We start from the raw sequence: 14,752 nt of genomic DNA on the forward strand, positions 1-14,752 counted from the left end.
CTGTCCATTGAGAGCCAAGATTTACAAGCAGTTCCTCTCAGAACTTTGGAAAGAATCTGTAAAGTTAAAATAAAAACAACAAAAAAAACCCCTAATTTGCAGATAGGAAATGTACTCTGCAGCTCTTAAACTAGTATGCAGAATCCAGTGACGGGTTTTTTTTTTTAAAGAAGAAGAAGAGATTGGATTTCTACCCCGCCCTTCACTCAGAGTCTCAGAGCGGCTTACACTCTCCTTCCCTTCCCCTCCTCACAACAGACACCCTCTGCAGTAGGTGGGGCTGAGAGAGCTCTTTTGCAAACTCTCGAGAGAACAGCTTTGAGTGGACTTGTGACTGACCCAAGGTCACATCCGCAGCTGCCTGAGGAGGAATGGGGGATCAAGCCCAGTTCTTCCAGATTAGAGCCTGCAGTCTTAACCACACGATGCACTAAACTTCCTCGGTGGTCTTCCATGAGTCATAAAAAGGCAAGCAAAAAAAAAGAGAGACTTTTCTCTTGTGTGCCGCTCTTCATTTAAGCATTTCCATGTATTTGGCTTTTGAAAAAGAGCAAGCCTATAGGCAGAGGTGGAATTCTAGCAGGAGCTCCTTTGCATATAAGGCCACATGCCCCTGATGTAGCCAATCCTCCAAGAGCTTACAAAAAAAAGCCTTGTAAGCTCTTGGAGGATTGGCTACATCGGGGGGGGGGGGTGGTGGCCTAATATACAAAGGAGCTCCTGCTAGAATTCCACACCTGCCTATATGACCCTGACTCAGACTGGGTCTGAGATAGGGTTGCCAGCTCTGAGTTGAGAAATATCTGGGGGTGGAGCCTGGGAAGGGTGGGCTTTGAAGAGGGGAGGGACCTCAGCAGGAGATAAAGCCAGAGGGCACCCTCCAAAGCAGCCATTTGCTCCAGGGGAACTGATCTTGGTTGTCTGGAGATCTGCTGTAAACAGGGGTGGAATTCTAGTAAGAGCTCCTTTGAATATTAGGCCACACATCCCTGATGTAGCCAATCCTCCTAGAGCTCACAAGCCTCTTTTTTGTAAGCTCTTGGAGGATTGGCTACATCAGGGGTGTGTGGCCTAATATTCAAAGGAGCTCCTGCTAGAATTCCGCCCCTGGTTGTAATTAGGGTTATCAGGTCTTATTTCCATTCCAATGGGGGACTTTTTGGAAGGGAGGTGTTCTGGGGGTGGGTGGGGACATCGCACAACATCCCCAACAGGATGATGTCACTCAGAAATGAAGTCATCACTTTGGAGAAATCACGGGCGGGGGAGAGACAATCTGGTATTTGGGCGAAACTCTATGGTTCTTTTGCCCTCAACATCACAGAGTTTGCCCAAATACCAGAGTGTCCTGACATAAAGATGTCACTTCCAGGTGACATCATCACACTGGGGACATTGCACTGCAACAACTCTGGTTAGGGGCAGGGCTTCCCCTTGTTGCCAGCTGGTTCACGGTGGAGAGAAACCCCTGAAACTTGGAAACCCCCCACCTAGACCCGAAGCCTTGTATGCCTAGTTATAATACTGGAAGATCTCCAGGTGCTACCTAGAGGGTGGTAACCTTCCCGTGCTCCATGACAGTTTTCTTTATGTGTATATATGGTTTCGGAGGTTCATATCTTTTTGGTTCATATCTCTCCTTGGCTAATTTGCATCAACAACAGCTGCCTTGGGGTGCATGGGCGTCCATCGACGCCTTTATTTGTACGTTTCAAATTTGCAAGGACAATTTCCCCTGAGAGGGTTTATCTCTAAATGGAATAATGGACGTTGCCTCTTCCTTCACAGCTGTTGTTTCCCTGTGCATTTTTTGCAGATGTTTGATACTTCTTGTTTGGAGAGCTTCGGTTATCTTCTGTGTGGTGAGCAGGGATGTTTTCTTGTTCGTAAACACATGGAACATTAAAACTTTAACAAACTTCTCGACGGCCTCAAGAATAGAGGAATCCCTTGTTCGGGTCTAGAAAACCTTCAATACCTCTTGGCCTTTACGCTCTGAATGTAATAGCCATTGTTCCACATCTGCCTATAGACTTGCTCTTTTTCAAAAGCCAAATACATGGAAATGCTTAAATAAAGAGCGGCACACAAGAGAAAAGGCCTTTTTTTTTTGCTTGCCTTCTTCTTATGGCTGATGGAAGACCCCCGAGGAAGTTTAGCGTAGCGGTTAAGACTGCAGGCTCTAATCTGGAAGAACTGGGCTTGATCCCCCATTCCTCCACAGGCAGCTGCTGATGTGACCTTGGGTCAGTCACAAGTCCTCTCAATGCTGTTCTCTCGAGAGTTTGCAAAAGAACTCTCTCAGCCCCACCTACTGCAGAGGGTGTCTGTGGTGGGGAGGGGAAGGGAAGGGAAGGAGAGCGTAAGCCGCTCTGAGTGAAGGGCGGGGTAGAAATCCAATCTCTTCTTCTTCTTCTTTTAAAAAAAACATCACTGGATTTTGCATACTAGTTTAAGAGCTGCAGAGTACATTTCCTATCTGCAAATTAGGGGTGGGTGGGGGGGTTGTTGTTTTTATTTTAACTTTACAGATTCTTTCCAAAGTTCTGAGAGAAACTGCTTGTAAATCTCGGCTCTCAATGGACAGCTCACAAAAAGAGCCACTAAATATAAACCCTTGCCTTTCCAGATTCTGCTAGCAGAATTGTTCTAATTAAATACAACAGTTTCTTTCCTAATTGTCAAGTTAAAAGTCAAAAGGATTAGATGAGTTCAGGAAAGATCATCCATAACAACTAGCCAGTTTGGTGTAGCGGTGAAGTGTGTGGACTCTTATCTGGGTTTGATTCCCCACTCCTCCACTTGCAACTGCTGGAATGGCCTTGGCTCAGCTATAACTCTTGTAGGAGTTGTCCTTGAAAGGGCAGCTTTTGGGAGAGCTCTCTCAGCCACACCTACCTCACAGGGTGTCTGTTGTGGGGGGAGAAGATATAGAAGATTGTAAGCCGCTCTGAGTCTCTGATTCAGAGAGAAGGGAGGGATATAAATCTGCAGTCTTCTTCTTCTTCTAGTCCATCAAGAGCAATTAGTCATGAAGACTAAATGGGACCTCCATGTTCAGAAGCAGTCAATCTCCAAACAGTGGTGCCAGAGTGCAATGGCTGATGGAGACCTTGACCTTAGTCCTTTGTTTGTACCAGGGCTTTTTTTGTTGCAGGAGCTCCTTTGCATATTAGGCCACACACCCCTGATCTAGCCAATGTTCCAAGAGCTTACAGGGCTCTTCTTACAGAGCCTACTGTAAGCTCTTGGAGAATTGGCTACATCAGGGTGTGTGGCCTAATATGCAAAGGAGTTCCTGCTGTGAAGAAAAAATCAGGTTTGTAGGCATTCTGAGGGCCTCTGGTTGGTCATTGTGTGTAGCTGGGTGATAAATTAAATGGATCTTTGGTCTGATCGGAGCACAGCTTGCTCTTACATCCCCACATGCTAGAATAATAAGGACATCAATCTCGTCACTAAAAACAATCGGTATCAGTGTTGCAAAAACAGCTTAAAAATGATTAGAAAACATTATTCTGGATTTCCTCACCCCCCACCCCCCACCCCGGTGTGTCATTTGTTACCAGCAAACCAAATAAAAGGACTTGATTTTGGGACTGATGCAATAATTATTGCTTTATGAAGCAACATCAGGCTAAATTGTTTTGCACAACTTGTTTATGGTTCAGCTAACAAAGTGAGCTCCATTAAAATGCAGTTTCAAGGAGCTTAAGTAGCTGGTGAGTCATGATTCCATCAGTCTGCTTTCCCCTGCGTTCTTCAGGGGCAAGACTTCCTGACGAATGAACTGAAGTTCAAGCTTAGGCAATATCTGCTCATCCTGGCATCTCTTTGCTCCAAATGTTTTGTCCTTAGATGCATCTGGACAAAATCCTTTGTGGTGGACTTCCAGCAGGAGCTCTTTTGCATATTAGGCCACACCCCACGGAAGTAGCCAATCCTCCAAGAGCTTACAAGGCTCTTTTTTGTAAGCTCTTAGAGGATTGGTTACATCGGGGTGTGTGGCTAAATGTGCAAAGGAGCCCCTGCTAGAATTCCACCCCTGGAAAGGGCCATCAAGTCGCACCCGACGTATGACAATCCTGTAAGGTTTTCAAGGCAAAAGATGGGCAGAGGTAGTTTCCCATTGCCTGTCTCTGAGTAGCAAACCTGGACATCCTTGGTGGTTTCCCATTAAAGAGTTAACCAGCACCAACCCAACTAAGCTGATGAGATCTGAAGAGATCAGTCTAAGCCTGGGTCATTCAAGTCAGGGCAGAATCCCTCCTCCCCCCATATTAGGGTTGCCAAGTCCAATTCATGAAATATCTGGGGACTTTGGGGGTGGAGCCAGGAGACTTTGGGGGTAGAACCAGGAACAAGGGTGTGACAAGCATCATTGAACTCCAAAGGGAGTTCTGGCCATCACATTTAAAGGAACGGCACACCTTTTTAAATGCCTTCCTTCCATAGGAAATAATGAAGGCTAGGGGCACCTTCTTTTGGGGCTCATAGAATTGGACCCCTTGGTCCAATCTTTTTGAAACTTGGGGGGTATTTTGGGGAGAGGCACTAGATGCTATACTGAAAATTTGGTGCCTCTATCTCAAAAACCAGCCCCCCCAGAGCCCCTGATACCCGCGGATCAATTCCCCATCATTCCCTATATGAATCGTTCATGGAGGTGCATGATAGCTGTGGGGCGGGGCTTCCCCCGCCGGCCAGCTGACTGGGGGAGGGGGGAAGCCTGTAAAACCAGGGGATCCCCCTCTGGGACCTGGGGATTGGGAAGCCTACCCCATATACCTATATGCAATGCTTCTTTGTAGAAAAAGCCCAGCAGGAGCTCATTTGCATATTAGGCCACACCCCCTGACCTGGGAGCACATGGCTGCCATATGGCCGGTCAGGCCATCTGGCGCCCTGGCCAGCCCAGGTGGAACACTGCTCCTGTGGGCTCCGGCTGAAAAAAGCCCTGCTTATATGGTGGCCAGGTCACTACTGAGCAGCAAAAGAGGGAAAGAAGGGTGTGGAAAGAAACTTTATTGCTCCGGTAGGTGCTTTCCAACCAGGAGAGGAGATGGTGCAGTATATAAGGGAGAAGAAGATGGTGAGGGATCTGGAGACCAAGTCCTATGAGGAAAGGTTGAAGGAGCTGGGGATGTTTAGCCTGGAGAAGAGGCGGCTGAGAGGTGATAGAATCACCATCTTCAAGTACTTGAAGGGCTGTCCTATAGAGGATGGTGTGGAATTGTTTTCTGTGGCCCCGGAAGGTCGGACCAGAACCAATGGGTTGAAATGAAATCAAAAGAGTTTCCGGCTCAACATTAGGAAGAACTTCCTGACCGTTAGAGCGGTTCCTCAGTGGAATAGGCTTCCTCGGGAGGTGGTGGGCTCTCCTTCCTTGGAGGTTTTTAAACAGAGGCTAGATGGCCATCAGACAGTGATGAAGATCCTGTGAATTTAAGGGGAGGTGTTTGTGAGTTTCCTGCATTGTGCAGGGGGTTGGACTAGATGACCCTAGAGATCCCTTCCAACTCTATGATTCTATGATTCTAATGGGTTCATGCTGTTTTAGCCCTACTCACAAAGGCTACTTCGAGGATGGTGCTGGCTGAACTTAAAGAGACTATTCAAGGCTATCTTAACACAGTAACAGTTTATTCCTAAATACAACCTCATATAATATCAGCTCATGCAGTTTGGACCAGCAGCCTCATAGTTTGGACCCTGCATTCCAATTGGCTGTTCTTTTAGAACAAGGCATTTCTCTCAGGAAATGCAGATGAAGGATCCCAAAGAGACCAATAGGGTGGATTGCTGCCCACATAACGGGGTGTGGTTAACTCAGTCCAAATGCATATAAGGAGTTGTGTTGCTTGTTGTGTTCAGTTCTGCTCTTGTTCAATACACGTTCTTGCTTACTACAAGCTGGCTGAACTCACTATATTATAGGGACAATCTTTGTCAAAATATTGAGAAATATTGCTCTTTATTCTTGGTGCTTGGGGGGCAGCAGTGGGAGGGTTTCTAGTGTCCTTGCCCCACTGGTGGACCTCCAGATGGCACCTAGGGGGTTTTGAGTCACTGTGTGACACAGAGTGTTAGACTGGATGGGCCACTGGCCTGATCCAACATGGCTTCTCTTATGTTCTTATGTGACACAGAGTGTTAGACTGGATGGGCCACTGGCCTGATCCAACATGGCTTCTCTTATGTTCTTGAGTACACAATACTGACCTTGATGGACCAAAGGCCTGTTTCATGTGTTCATATCTGTTCAACATTGTCTCATCTACTGTGTTTAGATACAGAACAGCGCACAGAATAGTCAAAAGCACGTTTTTCAAGTATTTGATTTTTTTTCTCTCTCTCCTCTTTCTGTTCCTTCAGCGCTTTTTACAATGGGTGGAAATTCTGAAGGGAAGCCTTGCAAGTTCCCATTTAATTTTCAAGGGACCTCCTACGATGGCTGTACAACAGAAGGAAGGACGGATGGATACCGATGGTGCGGTACCACTGAAGATTATGACCGTGATAAGAAATTTGGGTTTTGTCCTGAAACAGGTGGCATACATTTTCTACTTATTTCAGATTGATTCAATTTAAAAAAAAATCTCTTTGCTAGGCCAATTTTATATAACTTTGTGGGGAACAAGCAGTCTATCAGAGATGTTTTTGATCATGTTGTTTCTCCAGAGAGATCAGAGAGGCAAATATAACTTTCACCTTCCTATTTTTGTCTTCACAACAGCCTTGTGAGGTAAGAAGGCTAACTGCCTTAAGTAGGGTTGCCAAGTCCCCTGCCGTGGCACGATGACATCACTCAGTAGTGACGTCATCGCACCAGCGACATTGCACACCAGCCGCTCTAGGAGAATTCGGGAAAACTCTATGGTTTTCCTGGATGCTCTAGCAATTTGGGAGGGAAACTCGCAACGTCACAGCATGATGACATCACTTCTGGGTGATGTCATCACACCAGCAACATCGGGGGAGAATCCCCCCACCAGCCCAATGTGGGCCGGCGGGTTGGGAACCTCCAGGGTGGGAGAACCCCCACCCAGCTGGGGAACTTGGCAGCCTAGCCTTAAGGCCGGGGCTTTTTTGGTAGCAAGAACTCTTTTGCATATTAGGCCACACCCCTCTGATGTAGTCAATCCTCCAAGAGCTTACAGTAGGTCCTGTAAGCTCTTGGAGGATTGGCTACATCAAGGGTGTGTGGCCTAATATGCAAAGGAGTTCCTGCTACAAAAAAAGAGTCCTGCTTAAGGCTATTTCAGTGAGTTGAAAGGCAAGGTGGAGATCTGAACCTGAATCTACTCTATTGTGTTTTGTCATTCTAAAAACTACACTGTTCTAGCTACCTGGTAGTGTTATTTTGTGGTTCAGTGGTGGAGCATCTGCTTGGCATGCAGAAAGTCCAGGTTCAATCCCCAGCATCTCCAGTTAAAATGAGAAAGCAGTAGGGGATGTGAAAGATCTCAGCCTGAGACTCTGGACAGCTGCTGCCAGTCTGAGTAGACGATACTGACCCTGATGGATCAAGAGTCTGAGTCAGTATCAGGCAGCACAGGGGTCATTTTGTAGCAGGAGCTCCTTTGCATATTGGGTCACACCCCCATGATGTAGCCAGTCCTCCAGGAGCTTACAGTAGGCCCTGTAAGAAGAGCCATGTAAGCTCTTGGAGGATTGGCTACATCAGGAGGTGTGGCCTAATATGCAAAGGAGCTCCTGCTACAAAATGACCCCTGCAGCATCATGTGCGTTCATGCGCTCTGCTGAAGGAAGTTACTAGGCTTCAGTTGAATGCCTTCCAGATTCAAGAGCTAAATGTGAATGTGAGAATTGGTCCCTGAAATGCTAACTGCTGTTCCTTAGAAACTGAGTTTTTAGGGGTCCCGGACTCCTTGCCTTGGTGGAAATCACTGCCAGAGGATGTAGCGATGGTCACAGGCATAGACTGCTTTAAAAGATTTATGGAGGATGGGTCCATCAGTGGTTACCAGCTAAAGAGAACCTCCACATTCAGAGCCAGTACTGGATCACAGTACTAGCAGGCAACATCAAGGGGAAGCAATATATATATATGGGATTGGATAAAAATATGGTGCAGAGGTCCCTCAGAGGCTATTAGCCACAGTATGTATGTGTGTGTGTGTGTGTGTGTGTGTGTGTGTGTGTGTGTATATATATATATATATATATATATATATATATATATATATATATATATATATATATATATATGTATGTATGTATATGTGTGTGTGTGTGTGTATACACACACACATATATTGGCCACTGTGTGACATAGAGTGTTGGACTGGATGGGCCATTGGCCTGATCCAACAGGGCTTCTCTTATGTGACACAGAGTGTTGGACTGGATGGGCCATTGGCCTGATCCAACAGGGCTTCTCTTATGTTCTTATGTAACACAGAGTGTTGGACTGGATGGGCCATTGGCCTGATCCAACATGGCTTCTCTTATGTTCTTATGTGACACAGAGTGTTGGACTGGATGGGCCATTGGCCTGATCCAACATAGCTTCTCTTTTGTTCTTATACAAAACAGGAATCCACAGTGTGTCAACTAAAGAACAAAAAACCTACTGTGCACAAAAATATTTACGAAACAAAACAAAACATGTGCCAAAAAAGAGAATTCTGTTCATTGATGCTGTGCATTGGTATGAGAAAGATATTTGGTGTATATTTTGGAATGACTCCTGAGGAAACATTGCAATGAAACACTATCCTGAGCTGGCAGAAGGGTCGAGCATTTTGTCTTTTCGTTCCAGAAGCAAGTGGTGCATATTTATTGAAAACTCCTTGAAAATGTATTCAGTCCACACCCTATGCTGTATTATGAACTTTACAGTGACTCAAAAATAGCAGATGTAAAATTGCTGGATGTTGCAGGACATTGCATCTGTATTATGCAGAAATGTGTGTGTGGCTTGCATTAGTTTGCAATATAATACATTCGGAAGTTTCGTTTTGTAAATATTTTTGCGCACAGTAGCTTTTTGTTCTTTAGTTAACATCAAGGAGAAGGCCTAGTTCTCTATACCCTGTTGTTGGAGCGCCAGAAAAGTCAGATGGCCCTTGTGCGAGATAGGATGTTGCACTAGATGGACCACTGGTCTGATGCAGAAGGGCTCTTTGAATGTTCTAGCAGGTCACTCCCAGTTGCTATTGTGAAACTTGCTAAAAAGGTTGACGGTTTTATCAGCCATGTGCATCCTATGGGAAAGCAGACAGGGGTTAATCTCAGATTTTTTTTAAAAAAAAAACAGACATGTTTTCTGACTGTTCTTCTTATGTGGCCTTCCCCACAGCTATGTCCACAGTGGGTGGAAATTCTGAAGGAGAACCCTGCACATTTCCTTTCACGTTCCTTGGGAATAAGTATGACTCTTGTACCAGCTCTGGACGTCAGGACGGGAAAATGTGGTGTTCCACAACAAGCAACTATGATGAAGATCGCAAGTGGGGATTTTGTCCTGATCAAGGTAGATCCTTTGCTGCCTGGAGGGGATGCTGGGGAGAAGGAGGAGGAGGATATTGGATTTATATCCCACCCTCCAATCCAAATCTCAGAGTCTCAGAGCGGCTCACAATCTCCTTTGCCTTCCGCCCCCACAATAGACACCCTGTCAGGTGGGTGGGGCTGAGAGGGCTCTCACAGCTGCTGCCCTTTCAAGGACAACCTCTGCCAGAGCTATGGCTGATCCAGGGCCATGCTAGCAGGCGCAAGTGGAGGAGTGGGGAATCAAACCCGGTTCTCCCAGATAAGAGTCCACACACTTAACCACTGCACCAAACTGGCTTGCAACCCTTGGGGGTTGATCCAGCTCCCTAGCTGTGTCCTGGCCGCATGCCCCAAGGACAACACAATGGGGCCAGGGGTCAAGAAGTGTGTAGCTACCTTAGTCCTCAAGGGGGCAACAACAAGGGCCCACCACCATTTGGAAAGGAGGGGCTCGGTCCCACAGGGAAGTGTTCATGGGGAAGGACTTCCAGGGTCTGTGAAGAGTTATCTAAATTCCCACAGCCCTAGAGTTGCCAGGTCTGATGTAGGAAGTATCTGGAGAGTTTGGGGGTGGAGCCAAGAGACTTTCCCATTTTGGGGGTAGAGCCTAAGGAAGGACTTGGGGAGGGACATCAATGGGGTACAATGCCATAGAGTTCACCTTCCAGACGGGCCATTTTTTTCTAGGTGACCTGATTTCATTCACCTGGAGATCAGTTGTAATCCCAGGAGATCTCCAGCTATTGTCTGGAAGTTGGCAACCCTACTTCAGGCGCACTGTTTCACACTGTTCTTTGAAAACATTTCTCCATATGAGACCTCCTGAGGTATTTCCTCATTTAAAAAAAAAAAACTTGCAAAACAGATCAAATGTCCAGAGTGTGTGATTCCATTTGTCCTAAGTTAACCAAAACATCCCCCCCTCAGCCATTTCCTCCCTTCTCAGAAACACAGTTTAGAACATTAAAGTCTGTAGTGAAGATTTTAAATGAGTCAGGGAGTGTGCAATAAAAAGAAGAACTAATAGTCCTGTTTCAAGAAATAAGACCTGGCAATCCATACACACAGCAAAGATGAGGGTTCTTGAAATGACATTTAAAAAGAACATGACCCGCCTCATGAGCCTACACCAGTATCTGAGGTGGGAATTATTGAGACTTATGTAAACTTGCAAATGTGTTTTAGAGTAATAACTTTTAGAGCAGGGGTGTCAAACAAGCGGTCAGGGGCTGAATCAGGCCCCCGGGGGGATCCAATCAGGCCCCCAAGCAACTGGCTGTCATCTCCTTTCTCTCTCTCTCTTGCTCCCTTCTGCATCACAGATTCCTTTGCCCAGCTTGCTCAATCGCACAGGAGCTACAGAGCAAAACCTCTATTCTCTCCATCGGCTGAGGCTCCTCCCTGAGGAGGAGGGGGAGAGGCAGAGTTCTCTTGAGTCCGGCTCAGTCAGAGAGTCAGGCTCTCTGAATCACACAGCAGAGCTACTGAGCCAAGCCTCTCTTCCTTCTGTTGGCTGAGGCTCCTCCCCCTCCTGGTCCCCGGGGAAGGAATGAAAGAGCCAGAGCTTCCTTTGCCCAGTTCCCTGGATCCCATGGGAGAAATACAAAGAAAGCACCTTGAAGACCAACAAGTGTTAATGTTTTAAGCATGTTTCAGTTTTCAGTTTTCTTTAATTGTGTTTGTCTGTGTCCTTTATAAATTCTATCTCTGCTACCTAAGCTTAAATAGGAACACCCACAGCCCAGTCCAGCATGGCCCAGCCCGACAAAGTCTCATTTATGTCAGATCCGGCCGTCATAACAAAAGAGTTTAACACCCCTGTTCTAAAGAGAAGAAGAAGACTTCAGATTTATATCCCCCCGCTTCTCCCTGAATCAAAGACTCAGAGCGGCTTACAATCTCCTATATCTTCCTTACCCACAACAGACACCCTGTGAGGTGGGTGGGGTTGAGAGGGCTCTCACAGCAGCTGCCCTTTCAAGGACAACTCCTGCAAGAGTTATGGCTGTCCCAAGGCCATTGCAGCAGCTGCAAGTGGGGAATCAAACCCGGTTCTCCGTGATAAGAGTCTGCACACTCTAAGTCTCAGAACAGTCACAATCTCCTTTATCTTCCCCCCCCACACACACACACACAACAGACACCCTATGAGGTGGGTGGGGTTGAGAGGGCTCTCACAGCAGCTGCCCTTTCAAGGACAACTCCTGCAAGAGTTATGGCTGTCCCAAGGCCATTGCAGCAGCTGCAAGTGGAGAAGTGGGGAATCAAACCCGGTTCTCCCTGATAAGAGTCTGCACACTCTAAGTCTCAGAACAGTCACAATCTCCTTTATCTCCCCCCACACACACACACACAACAGACACCCTATGAGGTGGGTGGGGCTGAGAGAGCACTCCCAGAAGCTGCCGTTTCAAGGACAACTCCTGTGAGAACTCTGGCTGACCCAAGGCCATTCCAGCAGCTGCAAGTGGAGAAGTGGGGAATCAAACCCGGTTCTCCCTGATATGAGACTGCACATAAGTCTCAGAGCAGTCACAATCTCCTTTATCTTCCCCCCCACACACACACACACAACAGGCACCCTATGAGGTGGGTAGGGCTGAGAGAGCTCTCCCAGAAGCTGCCCTTTCAAGGACAACTCCTGTGAGTGCTCTGGCTGACCCAACGCCATTCCAACAGCTGCAAGTGGAGGAGTGGGAAATCAAACCCGGTTCTCCCAGGTAAAAGTCTGCACACTTAACCACTACACCAAACTGGCTTTAGCTTAGTGGTACAAAGGCTGCTTTGCATATAGAAATAACTTATATGACTTTTTTGGCTTCGTACGTGACTGCAATTCTTGGAAGACTGTCCCGGCTATCTCAGCATCCCTCTTCAGAATTTCCTCAGAGACACCCATTCATACTAAACGATACGCACACTCTGTCCTTCTAGTAGATGCAAGCGCACAATTCACATGTATAGTCTAAGAGCTGACTAACACTGTGTTAGAAGTTTCTGTTCTTTCCTTTGATGAAGCAGCGCACACCCTATACCAGGGGTGGCCAAACTGTGGCTTGGGAGCCATATGTGGCTCTTTCACATGTACTGTGTGGCTCTCAGATGCCCCACCACCCCGTCAGCCCACTTGGAAAAGGCATTTCTTTCTTTAAATCAGTTTTCCAAACCAAGTCAGCTGGTGGCTTAGAGAATGCATTTAAAGTTGTTTACTTTCTACCTCTCCGTCCCCTCCTCCCTCCCCATCTATTTTCCTTCCTTCCTTCATCTTGTGGCTCTTAAACATCTGACGTTTATTTTATGTGGCTCTTAACATTAAGCAAGTTTGGCCACCCGTGCCCTATACTTTCTCTTCTGAACATCTTAAGTCCCTGAGCAGTTGGAATGTTTATAGGCATTCCTTAACTCATCAGTAACTTAGAGAACAATGCTAACTAGGTCTCCTCTGAATTCTACTAAGGTCTATTCAATGAGGATTACTCCCAGGAAAGTGCTCTTAGAATTTCACATTTAGACTCTGATCCTATGAACACTTCCTTGAAAGTCAGCCCTGCTGAATAACATGAAATTTACTTCCAAGAAGGCCTGTTTAGGATTGCTCTCCGGAGAGGCCTGCTTTCATTATTTTGAATCCTGGTCACTAATGCCCAATTGCGGCAGTGCTGTGAACAATTCCATAAACCTCTCTTCAAAAAAGGTCATACACAGGGCTTCTTTTGAGCAGGAACGCAGTTCCGGCTGGCTTGGCATCAAGGGGTGTGGCCTAATATGCAAATGAGTTTCCACTGGGGCTTCCCTACCAAAAAGCTCCGTGTGGAACAATGGTGATCAGGGGAAGTGACCTTATATGTAAATGAGTTCCTGCTGGGCTTTTTCTACAAAAAAAAGCCCTGGTCACATGGACAATGCAACATTTGGATAGCATCAGACCTGACTCGATTTCTTTCAGGCTACAGTCTTTTCCTGGTTGCTGCTCATGAATTTGGCCATGCCATGGGGCTAGAGCATTCTGAAGACCCAGGAGCGCTTATGGCACCTATCTATACCTACACCAAGCATTTCCGTCTCTCCCAGGATGATGTTCAAGGAATCCAGGAACTTTATGGTAGAGTCAATTTCTTGTTCTTCTTGTTCTTCTTCTTCTTCTTCTTCTTCTTCTTCTTCTTCTTCTTCTTCTTGTTCTTCTTCTTCTTCTTCTTCTTCCTCCTCCTCCTCCTTCTCCTCCTCTTCTTGTTCTTCTTCTTCCTCTCTCTCTCTCTGTCATTCTTTGACCAACACCTTCGGTTTCCCTCACTAATGACCTTTCTTTCACCTGCAGGAGGTTCTACTGATGTTGGACCAGGCCCAAGTCCTACCCTTGGACCGGTCACACCGGAGCTGTGCACAAAAGACATTGTCTTTGATGCCATTGCCCAAATCAGAGGGGAAATCTTCTTCTTCAAAGATAGGTAAGAAGAGAAATGGGTGATGTTTGGGACAGAAGAGCCGTCTTGCTAAACCAGACCAAACTCTCCCGTTACCCTACCTTTCTCCTCAGTGGGAACCCGAAACCACTTACCCTCCCCCACCACCCCCAGCTTCTGAGGTCTGCTTCACAATATCTTCTGGTAGTTCCTGTGCCTAAGGACACCCAGCTGGCTTTAACAAGGGCCAGGGCCTTTTTGGTCAGGGCCCCTACCTGGTGGAATGAGCTCGCTCTGGAGATTAGAGCCCTGCGGGACTTGCAAGACAGAACTCTTCCACCAGGCTGTTAACTGATCCGACAGGCATCCTTTTGAATGTTATCACTTCCCCCACCATCACCATTTTCCACTCATGGGGCTTGTATAGGGTTGACAGTCATTGACCATATGTGTTGTTGTATGTTTGCTGCTTATATTTGAAATAGTGTCTGTCTCTTCTGGATATGCTGCTCTGATTTTATTGAAACTGTTTTATGCTTTTTTTACTTTGATGTTTGTTGTTATTGTTGCAAGCCGCCCTGAGCCTGCTTGTGGGATTAGGCGGGGTATAAATTAAAAAAAATAAATAAATTAAATTACATCATCTTCCTCTCCTCCATTTTACCCTCACAACAACAACCCAATAAGGTAGGCTAGACTGAGAGTATGACTTGCCCAAGGTCACTCAGTGAGGTTCTGTAGTAGTTGGAAGGGATTCAGACTTAGGTCTCTCTGATGCTTTTACAATGCTCTAACCACTACACCGTTGTAGCTTTTCTTGTCTATTGTTTGAT

At 46.4% G+C, this 14,752-nt stretch overlaps 1 protein-coding gene across 1 annotated transcript in view; it reads left to right on the plus strand.

The window, feature by feature from the left end:
* Positions 1-14,752, plus strand: part of MMP2 (matrix metallopeptidase 2) — a 55,005-nt gene that overhangs the window by 21,299 nt on the left and 18,954 nt on the right. The window contains exons 6-9 of the mRNA XM_060253654.1: positions 6,376-6,549; positions 9,326-9,499; positions 13,466-13,621; positions 13,835-13,964. Coding sequence (XP_060109637.1) covers positions 6,376-6,549; positions 9,326-9,499; positions 13,466-13,621; positions 13,835-13,964 — 634 coding nt within the window. The remainder of the gene's footprint in view (positions 1-6,375; positions 6,550-9,325; positions 9,500-13,465; positions 13,622-13,834; positions 13,965-14,752) is intronic.

Source organism: Heteronotia binoei, chromosome 14 (assembly GCF_032191835.1).
Source record: "Heteronotia binoei isolate CCM8104 ecotype False Entrance Well chromosome 14, APGP_CSIRO_Hbin_v1, whole genome shotgun sequence".
Lineage (NCBI taxonomy): Eukaryota > Metazoa > Chordata > Lepidosauria > Squamata > Gekkonidae > Heteronotia > Heteronotia binoei.